Genomic DNA, 15,714 nt, shown 5'->3' with positions numbered 1-15,714 from the left:
ACCTCATAACAAGGGTACCTGCATAATTAACATCTGTATACCTAACCCTGAATTATACCCATCTTTAAAATAATTTTTTTTTAAAAAAAGAGTTTATGTTCTAGGAAAAAACTCAGATGCTTAATTAGCTCATCTCAAGGTATTAATCAAAAGTTCACATAATCATTATTTCAAGACAGTGAGGACTAGAAATATTATAAACTATATAAATAAAAGATATTTAAGAAAAAATGTCATTAAAAATTTACACAATTTACTGAATCAGTCTGCATGATGCATATTTATGACAGTCCCTTTGTAGGTAAAATATGACCAGAACATAAGACTGGTTAAATCATTTTATGTTCTCCTTGCTTTCCTTGATAGCAAGCAGCAGACACTCAAGTATGTCTCAAGTATACTAACCTGGCGGTGCCATCAGATGACGAAGTAAGGAGATAGCGATCATCTTTTGACCAGGAAAGGTCATAAATAATATTGAGGTGGCCACACAATTCTCTCATGAAACGTCCAGAAGGAATTTCATATACTAATGAAAATATTTAGAAATTAGTAGATTTCCAGGCAGAGAATCCTTAATCCAGTAATATAAAAATACATAATTTAATACCATTTAGACATAAATTAATGTCTGTAACAAAATTTTAACCAAAGACATTTGCAGTATAAAGAAAATTTCAAAATCTACTTAAAATTAGTTTTTCATTTGCATTTACACACAATATTTTAACTTAATTCAATTTATTTATTTTGAGTCAGAGTCTCAATCGATCACACAGGCTGGAGTGCAGTGGTATGAACACGGCTCATTACAGTCTCGAACTCCTGGGCTTGAGTGATCCTCCTGCCTTGGCCTCCTGAGTAGCTGGGACTACGGGCATATACCAACATGTTCAGTTAATTTTTGCATTTTCTGTAGAGATAAAGTCTTGCTACGTAACCCAGGCTGGTCTCAAACTTCTGGGCTCGAGCAGTCTTCTCTTCTCAGCCTTCCAAAGTGATGGAATTAGAGGTGTGAGCCACATGCCCAGACTACACATGATATTTTATAATATGCTACAATGACCAATTATTCTCAACTCTTCAAAGTAATTCCCCAAAAACCTTGATAATTAATTCATTGTCAAATAACAAATAACATTTACACTGCAATTTCCTTCAAATATTCTATAATTTGGGTTTTTACCTGAAAATCAATTAAATGCCAACCCAAATTTTAATTATTTGCAGGCATGAGAAATTTAAATTGTGCTATTGTCAGGAAAAAATTTTAGTTGACAGGGCGAGTAAGGGAATTAACAGTGACTCAATCTGATACACAAAGCACTGTGGAATTACTATTATATATACTATGAAATTGGCTAAGATAACACTTAACACAGGACAAAACAAAGTTTCCAAGTCTCTACTTCCACCTAGTGGTAAAATCAATTGCCCTTTAAAATACTAATAAGCAGTTCAGAAATAACTTTAGTTCCCTCTTATCTGCAGTTTCACTTTCTGCAGTTTCAGTTATCAGCTGTCTACCATGGTCTGAAAATATCAAATGGAAAATTCCAGAAATAAACAATTCATAAGTTTTAAACTGCATTCCTTTCTGAGTAGCATAATAAAATATGCCTTCCAGTTCCATCCTGTCCAGGATGGTCAGCATTCCTTTATTCAATGTATCTATACTATAGAGGCTGTCTGTCCATTAGAAACTTACAAGCTGTCCCAGTTTACCAGGTCACGTTGGTTTCAGTACTTGCATTCAAGTAACCCTTATTTTACTTAATAATGACCCCAAAGTGCAAAGGTAACAATATCTGGCAAGGTGCATGTGCCAAAGAGAAGCCATAAAGTGCTTCCGTTAAGTGAAAGAGTAAAGTTCTTGATTTTAAAAGGCAAGAAAAAAATTGTATGCCGCGGTTGCCAAGATCTACAGTAAAAAGAATCTTCTATCCATAACATTGCGAGGAAGCAAAAAGAGGTATGTGCTAGTTTTGCTGTCACTCCTCAAACTACAAAAGAAATGACCTCAGTGAGGGGTAAGTGCTTAGGTAAGATGGAAAAGATACTAAATCTGTAGATGGAAAAGAGTAGCAGAAATGTGTTCTGACTAATAGTAAATAGGTTCAGTATTACCTGAAGTTTCAGGCATCCACTGGGGCTCTTGGAACATACCCCCTACAGATAATGGGAGCTACTATACTGGAATAGCAAAATAAGAATCTTAGAAAATCTACTGCCCAGCTGGCTCAGTGGCTTGGCCTGTAATCCCAGTGCTTTGGGAGGCTGAGGTGAGTGGATCACCTGAGTCTGTGGGTTCGAAACCCGCCTGGGCAACTTGGTGAGACCTCATCTCTACAATAAAATAAAAAATTAGCCGGGCATGGTAGCACATGCCTGTAGTTCCAGCTACTTGGAAGGCTGAGGCGGAAGGATTGCTGGAGCCCAGCAGGTTGAGGTTGTGGTGGCTGGGAGCATGCCACTGCACTCCGGTCTGGGTGACAGAGTGAGATTCCAACTCAAAAAAAAGAAAAAAGAAAAAGGGAAATCTGCTCCCCACAAAAGCAATGAGAACACTGGCAAAACTGTCTAAAATGTTTTCAGAACTCTGGAAATTAAGCAAAGTTTGCAACAATCTGAGAAATAGTCATTTAAGAAAAATGGCCGAATCTTGATAAGAAGAGTGAGGTTTATTGTGTTTAAACTTGCCCTATTCCCATTCCCCTCTCCCAAACTCTTAAGTAGCCTTAAAACCCAATAAAAATCAGAAGATTAGTAGACACTGGATGGGGCAGATCAGGTTTGAAGCCCTCCCAAGAGCCCCATCCCCCAAAGACTTATTATTATTTGACAGTCTAGCACTTCCATGAAAGACTTCATTCTTAGGGCTTGCCTTTATTTGACCTGGCTCAGTGCATACTCTGTGAGTACAGTCCTAACCGAGGCATGTCAAAAGAATCATTGGCATCATTTAGCACCACAGTTGCTTGAGATGGCAATAACAGGGGGTTGGGGAGAGGGGGATAAAAAGAAGCTCAGGACATTGAAAAGTTCCAAAATATTCCTGGGTATCTAGAAGGATCCCTATGCATGTATATGTGAAGGGCTATGTGCATACCCAAAAAAGACCCCAGAGGCTTTCTCTCTCACTCTGGCTAACCTGAGGATGCTCTGCGCAAATAAAGTGAAGGTTAAGGCACGGATGTAAATTGCCTACTGGAGTAATGATGGTATATGGTATATCAATCCCAACACACGCACAGACCCTTGGCAAAGGTCAAGCAGACCCATCCACTCGGTATTTAAAAATTTGTGCCTAACCACTAGCTGACTAATCTAACCAGAGACTTCAATGGCAACACATGACAAGAAACAAAAACTACAGAATTAGTCCAGGAAAATCATTAAGCCAACAGCAAAACAAAAACTGGGTGGATGTGAGGGGAGAGAAATGGGAAACTGATTTCCAGAGCTACCACACTATATTATTTAAAACATCCACTTTTCACCACAAAATTATGAGAAATGAAAAAAACAAACAGGAAAGTATAGCCTGTGAACAGGGAAAAAAGTAGTCAACAAAACTGTCCATATTGAAACTGAGAAAGCTCAGACGCTGGTCTTTTTCAATAAAGATTTAAAACCCACTATTAAAAATGTGTTCAAAAAATCTAAAGAAAACCATGTCTAAAGAATTAAAGCAAGCCGGGCTTGGTGGCTCAGCCTGTAATCCCGCGCCTTTGGGAGGCTGAGGTGAGTGGATTGCCTGAACTCGCGGGTTCGAGACCCGCCTGGGCAGCGAGACCTCATCTCTACAATAAAACAAAAAATCAGCTGGGCATGGTAGCTTATGCCTGTAATTCCGGCTACTTGGAAGGCTGAGGCGGAAGGATCGCCGGAGCCCAGCAGGTCGAGGCTGCGGTGGCCGGAAGCAGCCACTGTACTCCAGTCTGGGCGACCAAGTGAGACTCCAACTCAAAAAAAAAAAAAAAAGAATTAAAGCATAGGAATGATTTCTCACTAAAAAAAAAAAAAAAAGAATATCAATAAAGATACAGAAATATTTTTTTAAAGAACTAAAAATTTTACAATTGAAAGTACAATAACTGAAATAAATAATTCAGTAGAGGGGCTCAACAGCACATTTAAAAGGGGAGAAGAATTACTAAACTTGTTAATAAGTCAACTGAGATTATCCAGTCTGAGAAATAGAAAGAAAAAGAATGAAGAAAATAAAAAAGCCTCAGAGACCTGTGAGACTTCACTGAGTGTACCAACATAGGCATTAATGGGAGTCCCAGAAGAAGAGAAAGAAGAGATAAACAACATTTGAAGAAAAAAATGACCGAACCCTTCCAAAATTTGTGAAAAATCATTAATTTGCATGGTCAACAAATTAAACAAACTCCAAGCACATACATCATAATCAAATAGTCCAAAAACAAAGCCAAAGATTCCACTTCTAGTTTTTGAGCTTTAAACAATAAGTATATCTAAATCTACATGACATTTTAAGCAAGTTTAAGCGTAAGCTAACACGTTTGCCACAAGAGTTTTAAAAACATATAAGTCAGAATGAAAACAATTATTTCATTCTCCAAAAGAAAGATATTTCTATTAATAACTTGAGAGCATGCTTCCTAAGAATCTTTTCCCCCTATATATACAAGTTTTTGGTGAATTTTAAAAATAGCATAGTGGTAATCAAACTATACAAGTAATTTTGTATTTTTTAAGTGCACTATTATTTCATAAGGAGAAATAATTACTTAATAAATGCCCATCAAGTCAATTATGAGTCTCTGCTTTAAAAAAAAATGAATCAACTAAGGAACACCAAACCGTGTGAAGCAGAGGAAAGTTCAACAAATCCACTATTTAGGACAGATGTCCATGAAGATGTAGGCTCCTTCCTGAAGAAGAGAGCTGGTTTTCATGATTGAGGCAGAAGTAAGGGAGAGTGTGGTTAATGCTTCTAAGTCTAGAACAGTATGACAATGCTAACTTAAAAATCTCTACAGCTAAGGAAATAATTGTTCTTGGTCTGTCTGCTGACTTCCCTACCACAAGGAGACATTTGCATCTAGGTACTCCTGAGTCAAGTAGTAGTGTTCTATCGGACAAACAATTTGAGAGCTTTCATAATTTAAATCATCACTGCTACCAAGTAAGCATACTGGATTAAAATTCCCTATAAGATGTATTAATCCTTCCCGTTTCTAAATTTCTATTTTAAGATAAAAAAAATTTACAAAAACCCTCCTGTGTGTTTTAAAAACAAATTTATCATCTTTCATTTGATCATTCTCATTATATTTCTGAACACTTGTTGTATAGAAAACTTTCAAATTATTATAAAATAACTATTTACTTGAAGAAATCTGTTTTCTTTAACCTGGTAGTACTGGGGATGACTCAAATTACGATTCTGGTGAATCTGAAAAACCAAAGGAAGTCTTCCACACAGGCTACAATTAGATCAAACAGGTAGGATTATTACTCACAAATAATTGGATATCCATCCCGGCTGGCACATGCTGCTGCTAATATTCTTCCATTGTGGGAAAAATCAAGGCAAAAACATCCTCGTTCTCCTGCATTTAGTGAGAAGAGGTGCTTGTTTGGGATACGGCAAGCCTAAAAACCATACGGTTAAAAAATATAAATTAGAAGACATTAAAATGCAAAGGTTAGTTCTTAATTTCAGTTACAGTAGTGTTTTATTTTAAACTCCCTTTACTGTGATGCAGAGAAAGAGAAAAGCAAGTAAGCAGAATGATGGAAAACCATTGTAAATTACTTTTTAAACAGAAAATCAGTTTCCATAAAATTTTAAAAGTGAATTTGTTCTTCATGTCTAATTAGTACTTAATTCACCTAAAATATGAATAGAAACATTTTAATATCTGATCCTTTAAAGTTGTCACATCAAAAATATAAATTGAAAAATTTCAATATCCGATACTTGAAAGTTGTCACCACCATACTGCTTCTATACAGCCACAAAAAAGAATGTATCCTTATTCTTTTGACATGACAGCAACAAATAAGACAGTTTTGCTAAAGTCACAAACTTACATTAAGGCCACAAACACCTATTAGTCATTAGTCTTGGCTTAAGCCCATGATGTATGGATGTTCATTCTCTCCTAAATCAACCATTCCAAAATGCTTTTCAAAGTAATCAATCACGCCCTCTTGGTCTGTCATTCACTAACTGTACTATGATGTCTTCATAATTTTGGTGTTTTCATTTGCTATTATCAGACAGAACCAAAATTTTCTGAGTATTAATACCTACTGTAGAAAATACTGCTTATTTTTATTGATCCTAATTCTACCTCTTCCAACCTTCAAGTGAGCCTAGTTCCCATATGTCTTATTATTTAAAAAGCTGAATTAAACATATACTGGGCTCTTACTATATGACAAGAATGTTGTACCTTATTACAAATGTCTTTGAATATATTCATCACAGCAACCCTATGAGTAGCTATTATTAGCTAAGAGTAACCATTACTAGCTACGTATAACTAATAAGGATTATTCAAGGGGTCAAGCCTAGCTTAATGAGCCTAGTCAAAGATTATTAGTTCAAGGTCTTGCTTTCTAGATAGGTACCAGGTTTTTCACAAATAGTATCAAAATTTAGCAGTACCAGTACCTCGGGAAGCAGCACTAGGAATGTGAACATTCAACAGAATTTGTTAGGTGTTAATCATGTATCAGACACTATGCTACCTATCTTTTCCCTGCGTTTTCCAACCACATAATTAAGAAAAGGGAAAGGAGGGTAAAAAGAGGACAAAAACTGTAAGAAGTGTCAGGAGGTTTTATAACCACTTGCTGCTGTTCCTAGAATAGAAAGTACAGTTGAGGAAACTGTGCCTAATAAACCTAGGTTAAAAATCACTGAAGCCACTATCATGCCCTACCTAGAACAGGCACTCAATGAAAATTTTGTAATAACAATAAAGATCCTCAACAGTTTTGACTCTTTCCCCTTTGTTAGTCACTAAATCATGCTGATTCGTATGCATTCTATCTCTTGTATCCACGTCTTATTTTTTATTTTTGCCAACATTAGCCCGTTAGACCCTCCTCACTTCACATATCAATGACTGCCATTTAATTCCGTGTATCCTATTTCAAGACCCCCCCCATGCTACTGCCAGCATTAATTTGTCCTCAAATACAATTGTATCATGTTTCTCTCCCACCCCCAAACTTTCCATTATTCATCACAATCCTCACAATCAAGTGTTAGGCTATCATTTGAGACACTCTACAACGTGGGCTTAATCTAGCACACCACTTTATTTCATCTACAAATTCCGGTTTCCAGTCAAGTTTTTGAGTGTCTAATGAATACAACAGGTTCTTTCCCACTTATTTATAACTCTGCCTCCTCATGAAATACCCTTTCATATCCCTCTTCACTTCAAAATAGACTTAACTATCCTAGTTTATTTTGAGCTTCTCTGTTGAATGAAACTTTTTCCCTCCATTCTTCAAATCTGTAATTCTCATATATTTTTAGTTTCAAGATGATTTACAGTCTTAAATTTTTTTGAGAGTCCTCAAAAGCCTGTTTATTGGATATATCTACAGATATTTATCAAATAAGAAACTAAAATTTAGAAATTTAAAAAATATTTAGTAATTTACTTTAAAATAATGGTACCAAAGCCATTAATGTTAACATAACATCTTTTTATTTAAAAAATAACTACATAAAATGGAATTGTCTTACACTTTTGAAAATCTCTTCAAGATCTAGCTTAATAAACACTAGATGTTCATAACTGCTTCTACTTTCTTGTGAGATCACATTTCATTTAACCTCTGAAAGACTTTAGTGTAAGTTTGTGAGAGAATGAAACTGAAAAAGACTAATAACACCTTAGAATCACTATGAAAAAAAGATTGACTCCAGAAGGGGTTTTAGGACTCTCAGAGGTCCCCAAACTATACTTTGAGAATTGCTGACCTACACAATTATTTATTCACCTATCTTTCCTCAAGACTTCTCTGAGGCATCCTTGAATAACATTGTAACTACTTTCTTTTCCTAAAGTGGAAGGTCCCCAAGGGCATACATAATCTAAGTGTTATTCTCTCCTTACTGTTATGGTTTAAGTATTCCAACTCCAATAAAGTGATTTTAAAATGTATCTGTAAACCTGGCCTCAAAAAAGAAAGTCAAATGTGATGTTAAAAAAAAAAAAAAAGAGAAGAGGACTAAATAAGAATAATAAATTGTTATTTCTATATGAGATGTTTGAATAAATTAAGATTTTGAGTGAATTTCATCTGATAACGGCTCAGCAGTATAAAATGAACCACTCTATTCTTTACGGAGACAAGTGAGAAGTCTGCAACATTGTACAGCAATGCTTCTTGCCACCACAAAAAAATGCTAACGTAGTAAGAAAACTTCAGTGAAAACTTAAATGCTACTCAATTTGTGGTAGAAGTCTATGCACATACACATCGCTATCAAAATGTGATTCAGGAAGAAACCAGCAAAAAAATTTCATAAATCTATAAAGTTAGGATATATGGTTCTTGCAGATATCAAAAATCTGTTTGCACTTTTTTATTTTAAATATTTTTTTAAAGAAACAGTGTCTTCCTCTGTCACCAAGGCTGAGTGCAGTGTGTGACCATAGCTCACAGCTGCCTCAAATTCCTGGGCTCAAGTGACTCTCCTGCCTCAGTCTCCATACCTACAGGTGTGCCCCATCACTCGCAGCTAATTTTTAAAAACTCTTTTAGAGACAACGTCTCCCTATGTTGCCCAGGCTAAAAAATAAAAATAAAACAAAATAAAAAATTCTGTTTTTTGACTGCTGTTATGGGTTGAATTATGTCCCAAATTCATATATTACAGTCCTAACGCCCAATATCTCAGAATGTAACAGTATTTGGAGAAAAGATCTTTAAAGAGGTGGTTAAATTAAATGAAGTAATTAGGATAGGGTTCTAATCCAACAGAGGGAGAGAAATAGGAATATGCACACACAAAGACAAGACCATAAAAAGAGGGCAAGAGGGCAATAATCTGCGAGACAAGGAGAGGCCTCAGAAGAAATCAATCTTGTCTGTACCTTGACCTTTGCTACAGGTTGAATGCTTGTGTTCTCTCGAAATTCACATGTTGAGTCCCTAATCTCCAATGTGATGATATTTGGAGGTGGGACGTTTGGGAAGTAATAAGGTCATGAGGGTTAGTGCCCTTAAAATAAAAGACACGAGAGAAATGATCTCTCTCCCCCCCAAGTAAGGCTATAGCAAGGAAGTGGTTGTCTGCAAGCCAGAAAGAGGACTTTCACCAGGAGCTAAAGTGGCTAGCACCTTGATCTTAGATGTTCCAGTCTCCAGAACTGAGAGAAATACATGTCTGTTGTTATGGCGGCCCAGGGTAACCAATACAGTAGCCCAGGAGTCCAAAGAACCTAAGATAGAACTTTTATACACATGATAGGCACTCTATGGTTGCTTGTCCAATTAATTGATAGAAATACTAAAATATGATTAAGAACAAGGTTAATCTGAGCTTTTTAAGGAGTAAATTAGGTACCCTAGGAGCTATAGGAATTTTTAAGGCCATAAAAACAAATCCAGTATCATCAAATACTTCACCTGCCCAGGCAGTCGTTTCCACTTTATTACTTCCTTTGAATCTTCTAATCCAGGTTCTGTATCTACTGAACTTGGCTCACGATGACGCTCACAATACACAGGTTTGCCTTTTTCCTCCTGAAGTGCCATCATAGAACGGTAAGATGGCTTTATCTAAATATGTATGAAAAATATAAAAAGGTATATATCAAGCTCACCTTTTTCTCCTTCCTAGCATATGCTGTTTTTAAAAAACTGAAACAAATAATATAAAAATATTTTCAAAATGCAATCCAGAAAAAAATTCTACTTTTATTTGTACATTATTCTAAATAAGTAAAAATTAACTGCTTGAATTTACAGTCCTATAACCAAAAAGCCTTAAAAGTTTGGGGAAAAAAATAGTACTCCAATGGTTATATGAAATGATTTTAATAACACTATCACTTTGTTTCTGATTCTTCACCAATACCTGTAAGTTATGCCATGGCTCTGACATATGACAATATCTCTGGCTTTAAAAACCACAAAAATAGTATCATAAAAATCTAAAGTTTTACATTTCTTACCAGATTTTGTTTAACTTCATTCAAACCAATGCAAATCAACCCCATGGTCACTGTATAATAACATCAGCTACAGAATGAGCAAATGATCTTAAAGAGTAATGTCTTGCAAGAAGAAAGACAAAAGCAAACATTTCTCATTTTAGGATCAATTCTTTGCTAAACTCCTTATAATACTAGTATGCGGAAAACAGCAGTAGAAATATTATGTACTGCTTATTTGAATAATATTATGAAAATGTATTTGGAAATCAGAGGCCTACAAACTACAGCTCACACACCAAATCTGGCCTGCTGACACCTGTTTTTGTAAATAAAATTTTATTGGAACACATCATGCCCATTTGTTTGGTTATTGTCTACATATGTCAATGTAGTCACTTTCACATTATGAAGGCAAAGTTGAGTAGTTGTGAGAGAGACTATAGGGCCAGCAAACCCAAAATATTGACCACATGGCCCTTTACAGAAAATACTTGTCAACTCCAGCTTTAAACCAACCTTTTATCTTTAATTTTTAAAAATCAAATTATAACATTTTTCCTAACACTAAAATCTGCATTTAATACTTATAATTCATTTAAGCATCCTTTAAGTGTGAGCTCTTACAGGTTTAATATATAATCTCTGAAGGTTTGCTACTCCGGAAATTTATTTAAATAATTTTAGAGACCTTATCTTTTTTAGACATGAAAAACCTGTTATGTCACCATTTAATTTCAACAAAAGAAGATATACTTATCTGTACTATTAACTTACACAGTCTGGAACTTTCAATCCTCTTACAGTTACATACAATGTTGATGGATAACGATTTCTTGGACATTTTGACCACCATTCAAAAACTTCAACAACGTTTAATTGTGATCGAGGCTTCGTAGATGGGTAATACAGTTGCAAGCGAAGTTTTGAATTGATGTTTGCATTTCCATTGGCTCCCAGAAGCTTAAAATAAAAATTCATATAAAATGTCCCCTTTATTGGAAATAAATGCATCCAATAAAGCAATAGTATAAAGTTAGAAACTCATTTTTTAAAGATTAATAATACGGCATGCTAAAATTCTTTACATTTATAAAGCAAAGAACACTGACACACTGGTTAAGCACAGTACCAGATCATTTTGACAAAAGGTAACCCAAATGCCTTTTAAAATATTTTCCTGTTAGTTCTCTTCTCATCTGTACAATTTCAGACTGTTAGTAAAGCATTTATATTACCATGCTAGATTTTACCTCACACAAAGGAGGTGATCAATACACATTTGTTTGAAATAAGGAGAATGATTAAAATACATATTTTCATTTGCTTAATACTAATATTTTTAATGATTAAAATTTTACAATGTTCTAAATTTTTTAAAAAGTTAAAATCACTTTAAAATAATTAAACTCATTCATTCATTACATTTTTTTCAAAAATTTCATGTACCTTCTTAAAAAGATTTCTAAAAATCTATTAAACAAAACAACTTATGTTTAAACTAAATAAACGGAAATTCTTAAGAAAAAAATAAAAATCTCACCAAGTCAGAACAGGTCCTCTTTTACTAGATCATGACTCTAAATAGGAAATATCTTTCTAACCTTTGTGTCCTCTGTAAATTAGGAGTAGATAAATAGTTTGAAGGCTTTGCAATAGTTCACACAGAACATGGAAGTAACTCAACTAGAACAGGCAACGAGTTCAGGGAGCATATTTAAGAACTTTTACTGACAGATGCAACTTGGAAAGTAAAGAAAGAAGGAGTCAAAAAAGACTAAGGTAGTGCTGTTCAACAGAACTTTCTATGATGAAAGGAATATTTTATATTTGAGTTAATCAACATAGAATCCGCTAGCTTCATGTGGTTATCCAACATGTGAAATATGGCGAGCTCAAATGTGACCTGTGACTACCAAAACGAACAGTGTCTAAAGGTTTGGGAGACTGGACAGATGGTGGTATTACCACTTGAAGCAGCAGCGAGAGTTGGGGTAAACATTTAAGCAGGACATTCGGTTTGTGGGAATTTGAAACATATATGAGTCATACAACTTGAAATATCCAGTAGGTAATTGTATTTACAAATCTGAAGCACAGGAGAGAGAAGTGATTCCAAGAAAAATGGGTTAAACATGAAACCATGAGTAGGAATAGTATTAAGAGGCAGGTGGAAGACCATGAAGGAAACTGAAGAAATGGTATAAAGAAAATCAGGAAAGGATGGTGTCCAGAAAACCAAGGTAACAGACTTTTAAGAGAAGGGCAGATTAAATGCATAAGTGTGGCAAAATATCAACTAAAAATATTCAATAAATTTGGCAGACACGGCCGGGCTTGGTGGCTTAGTCTGTAATCCCAGCACTTTGGGAGGCCAAGGCGAGAGGATTGTCTGAGCCTGCGGGTTCGAGACCCACCCAGGCAACTTGGCGAGACGTTGTCTCTACAATAAATCAAAAACTAGCCAGGCATGGTAGCGCGCGCCTGTAGTTCTGGCTACTTGGAAGGCTGAGGTGGAAGGATCGCCAGAGCCCAGGAGGTCGAGGCTGCGGTGGCCAGGAGCATGTGTCACTGTACTCCAGTCTGGGCGACAGAGTGAGACTTCAACTCAAAAAAAAAAATTGGCAGACATAAATAATTAGGAATTTGGTTAGAGAAATTTGAGTGGCAGATGTAAAATCTAGAATGTTGTTCAGGAATGATGTGTTCAGGAATGATGCATTGAGGAGAGATAACAAAATGTAGCCCATTTTTTCCCCTAGCCCTTGAGGAAAGAATGTAAAGACAATGGAGGATACAAGATGAGAGAGTGACACTATGATCAGAGTCAAATTATAGAGCGGTAAAAAGCAGTTTTAAACTGAATAATAGGGATGCTTGGTCATTAAGTATTAAGCACTCTAGACTCCCTTTACAAACTCTCTTACAGCCTCCCTAAAGCTCATTACAGTGATTTTAAAGAGTTATTCCCCAGCTTCTATATCATACTTTCCATAAGTTAGTTTTTAGGGTTTTTTGAGTTGGAGTCTCACTCTATCACCCAGGCTGGAGTGCGATGGCACACTCCCGGCCACCGCAGCCTCCACCTGCTGGGCTCCAGATATTCTTCTGCCTCAGCCTTCCAAGTAGCAGGAACTACAGTCACACACCACCACGCTCAGTTAATTTTTCTTGATTTATTGTAGAAACGAGGTCTCAACAAGTTGCCCAGGCTGGTCTTGAACCCCTGGGCTCAGGCAATCCTCTTGCCTAGGTCTCCCAAAGTGCTGGAATTACAGGCTGGGCCACTGCACCTAGCCGAGTTTTTTTTGTTTTTGTTTCTGAGTTGGAGTCTCACTCCGTCAGCCCAAATGCAGCGGCACACTCACGGTCACCCCAGCGTTGATCTGCTGGGCTCTGGTGATCCTTCGGCCTCAGTCTTCCAAGTAGCCGGAACTACAGGCACGTGCTACCACACCCGACTACGATTTTATTTATTGTAGAGAAGAGGTCTTACCAAGTTGCCTGGGCTGGTCTTGAACCCACAGGCTCAGGCAATCCACTCGGCTCGGCCTCCCAAAGTGCTGGGATTACAGGCTGAGTCACAGAACCCAGTCCAGTTTTAATATTCTACAGGCAGTCTAGTTTACACCAATATGCTGCTTAGCATAAGTAAATGACTAAGTTCCAGCCAAGACCTTGCCATTATGGTTATAAATTCTACAGTGAAGAGCTCAAATAAGAAAGGGTTTATTATTTTATAGATTAAATGAATAGCCACATATATGTACTAAAATAACTGCAAGTGCCTAAGAATCTTGGGCATAGCTAAGAATTGGGATTAAGTCTCATCTGAACCCCTGCAATACCTCTACAATGATCTAAGACATCCCTGGATCCAATAGTATAGGCAAAAAACATTTTTAAATGTTTAATTTTATTCATGATATTTTCTTGAAGATAAATTTTATTCTAGTCAATCTTTCAATATTCATTTATTAATTTTCTCAATATATATTCACCAAGCACTTTCTGTGTGCCATTACTATGTTGGGAGCTACTGATCTTATGGAATAGAGAGCTTCAAAAGAGTGATATTAAGTGAAAAAAATCCACTGAAATAAGGGCTAAAAATACTCAACCCATTTACCAAAAAGAAGTCACTGGTGACTCTAAAAAGTTTACAGCCTAAAGAAAAAGACAACTAAATATCACAACAGGGGAAGCACGAAGAATGCCTTACCCTTACGGTAAGTGGGGAAGGGATCAGGGAGAATTCTTGATTGTGATATATGCCAATAGCATAATATGGATAAATATATAAAACCCCATATAATATTTAAAGGTTAAAAATGCTATGAAATATGGTATTGTTTCTCAAGTGCAACTTTCAGTAAATACTACAGGCCCTCACCTTAGCATAAAAGGAATGCAGTTTCTAATATAACCACAAGATGGCAATGTTTACTATGTGAAACTGAATTTTTTTCCCCTCTATATCATTATGAAAGGTGGAATAGAAGCAAAAGGCATAACAGGTTTAGAGAAGGGTTACTTTAGATGGTACACAGGACCAGGTGATGTCAAAGCGCACTCTAATTGCTTCCTTACCACAGCCAACCTGGCTGATTTTCCACCGTTTGACTACATCTCTTCTAAAGTCTCTCTAACCCCCAACATGGATTAAATGCCTCAGCCAGGTTTTCACAGCATCTTCTCTACAGCACATAATCATGTAGGTGATAGATTTCTACAGAAACTGAATTAGAAGGTAGGTACGATGTCTGGTTTATCTATGGATGTTCTGTATTGAGTAGACTGCCTCACATTGTATTGATGCTTAAATATTTCTTGAATGGATAGATGAACAGATAAAAAAGTTTTGTATAAGATAGTACAAAATAGACTAATTACTCAAGACTTGTCATAATTTAAGTGTCTGTCTGAAGTCAGAAATAAAAGATACCAGAAACAAATAATTATAAAATTAAAATTTTCTTTTTAAAAAATGTCAGTCTATCTCTGTCTTTCATCTTTGCTAAAACATCCAGGTCAGACACTACTATCATTTGGTACCTAGACTACGGCAAGAATTTCCTAATTTGATCTTCAAATATCTACATTTGCTCCATCTCTAATCTATTTGCCCCACAGAGTATCTATCTTTCTAAAACATAAAATCAGATTATTTTATTCTTTTTCTTAAAAATCTTTTAATGGCTTCTCATCACTCTTTAAAGTTCTACTTTGAAGGCGTCGTGTTGCTCTAATGGCTTAGAAGACTCTGTGTAATCAACACCCTGTCAGCCTGAGCAACCTCTTTATGCACCATTCTTCCCCTCAGCCTCTGTTCTCCAACCTCAGTGCCCTTCTTTTGATTTTCTGAATAAGCTTGCTCCTTCCAATATCAGGGTCTTTGCATATATTATACACTCTACCTAAGACCATCTCTTTCCCACTGGTGCAATGTGTCTCTTCCTCGGGAAAACTTTCCCTGACCCCACAGGATCCTTGTTTTCATTATCCATTTCATGCCTCTTTATAGTATTTATAAAAATTATAATAAAATGAT

The 15,714-nt window shown here is 36.0% G+C and overlaps 1 protein-coding gene across 3 annotated transcripts in view; it reads right to left on the bottom strand.

Annotated features, from left to right (window-relative positions):
• Positions 1 to 15,714, bottom strand: part of AHI1 (Abelson helper integration site 1) — a 204,428-nt gene that overhangs the window by 153,954 nt on the left and 34,760 nt on the right. For all 3 annotated transcript variants that reach the window (XM_008065442.1, XM_021716221.1, XM_008065440.1), the window contains exons 9-12: positions 10,941 to 11,126; positions 9,637 to 9,789; positions 5,496 to 5,628; positions 406 to 529 (exon numbers count right to left, since the gene is read on the bottom strand). In XM_008065442.1, coding sequence (XP_008063633.1) covers positions 406 to 529; positions 5,496 to 5,628; positions 9,637 to 9,789; positions 10,941 to 11,126 — 596 coding nt within the window. The remainder of the gene's footprint in view (positions 1 to 405; positions 530 to 5,495; positions 5,629 to 9,636; positions 9,790 to 10,940; positions 11,127 to 15,714) is intronic.

Source organism: Carlito syrichta, unplaced genomic scaffold, assembly GCF_000164805.1.
Source record: "Carlito syrichta isolate Samal-C Ts95f unplaced genomic scaffold, Tarsius_syrichta-2.0.1 Scaffold308352, whole genome shotgun sequence".
Taxonomy (NCBI): Eukaryota; Metazoa; Chordata; class Mammalia; order Primates; family Tarsiidae; genus Carlito; species Carlito syrichta.
The sequence above is the reverse complement of the archived record's forward strand: the minus strand, read 5'-3'. Positions and strand labels throughout refer to the sequence as shown.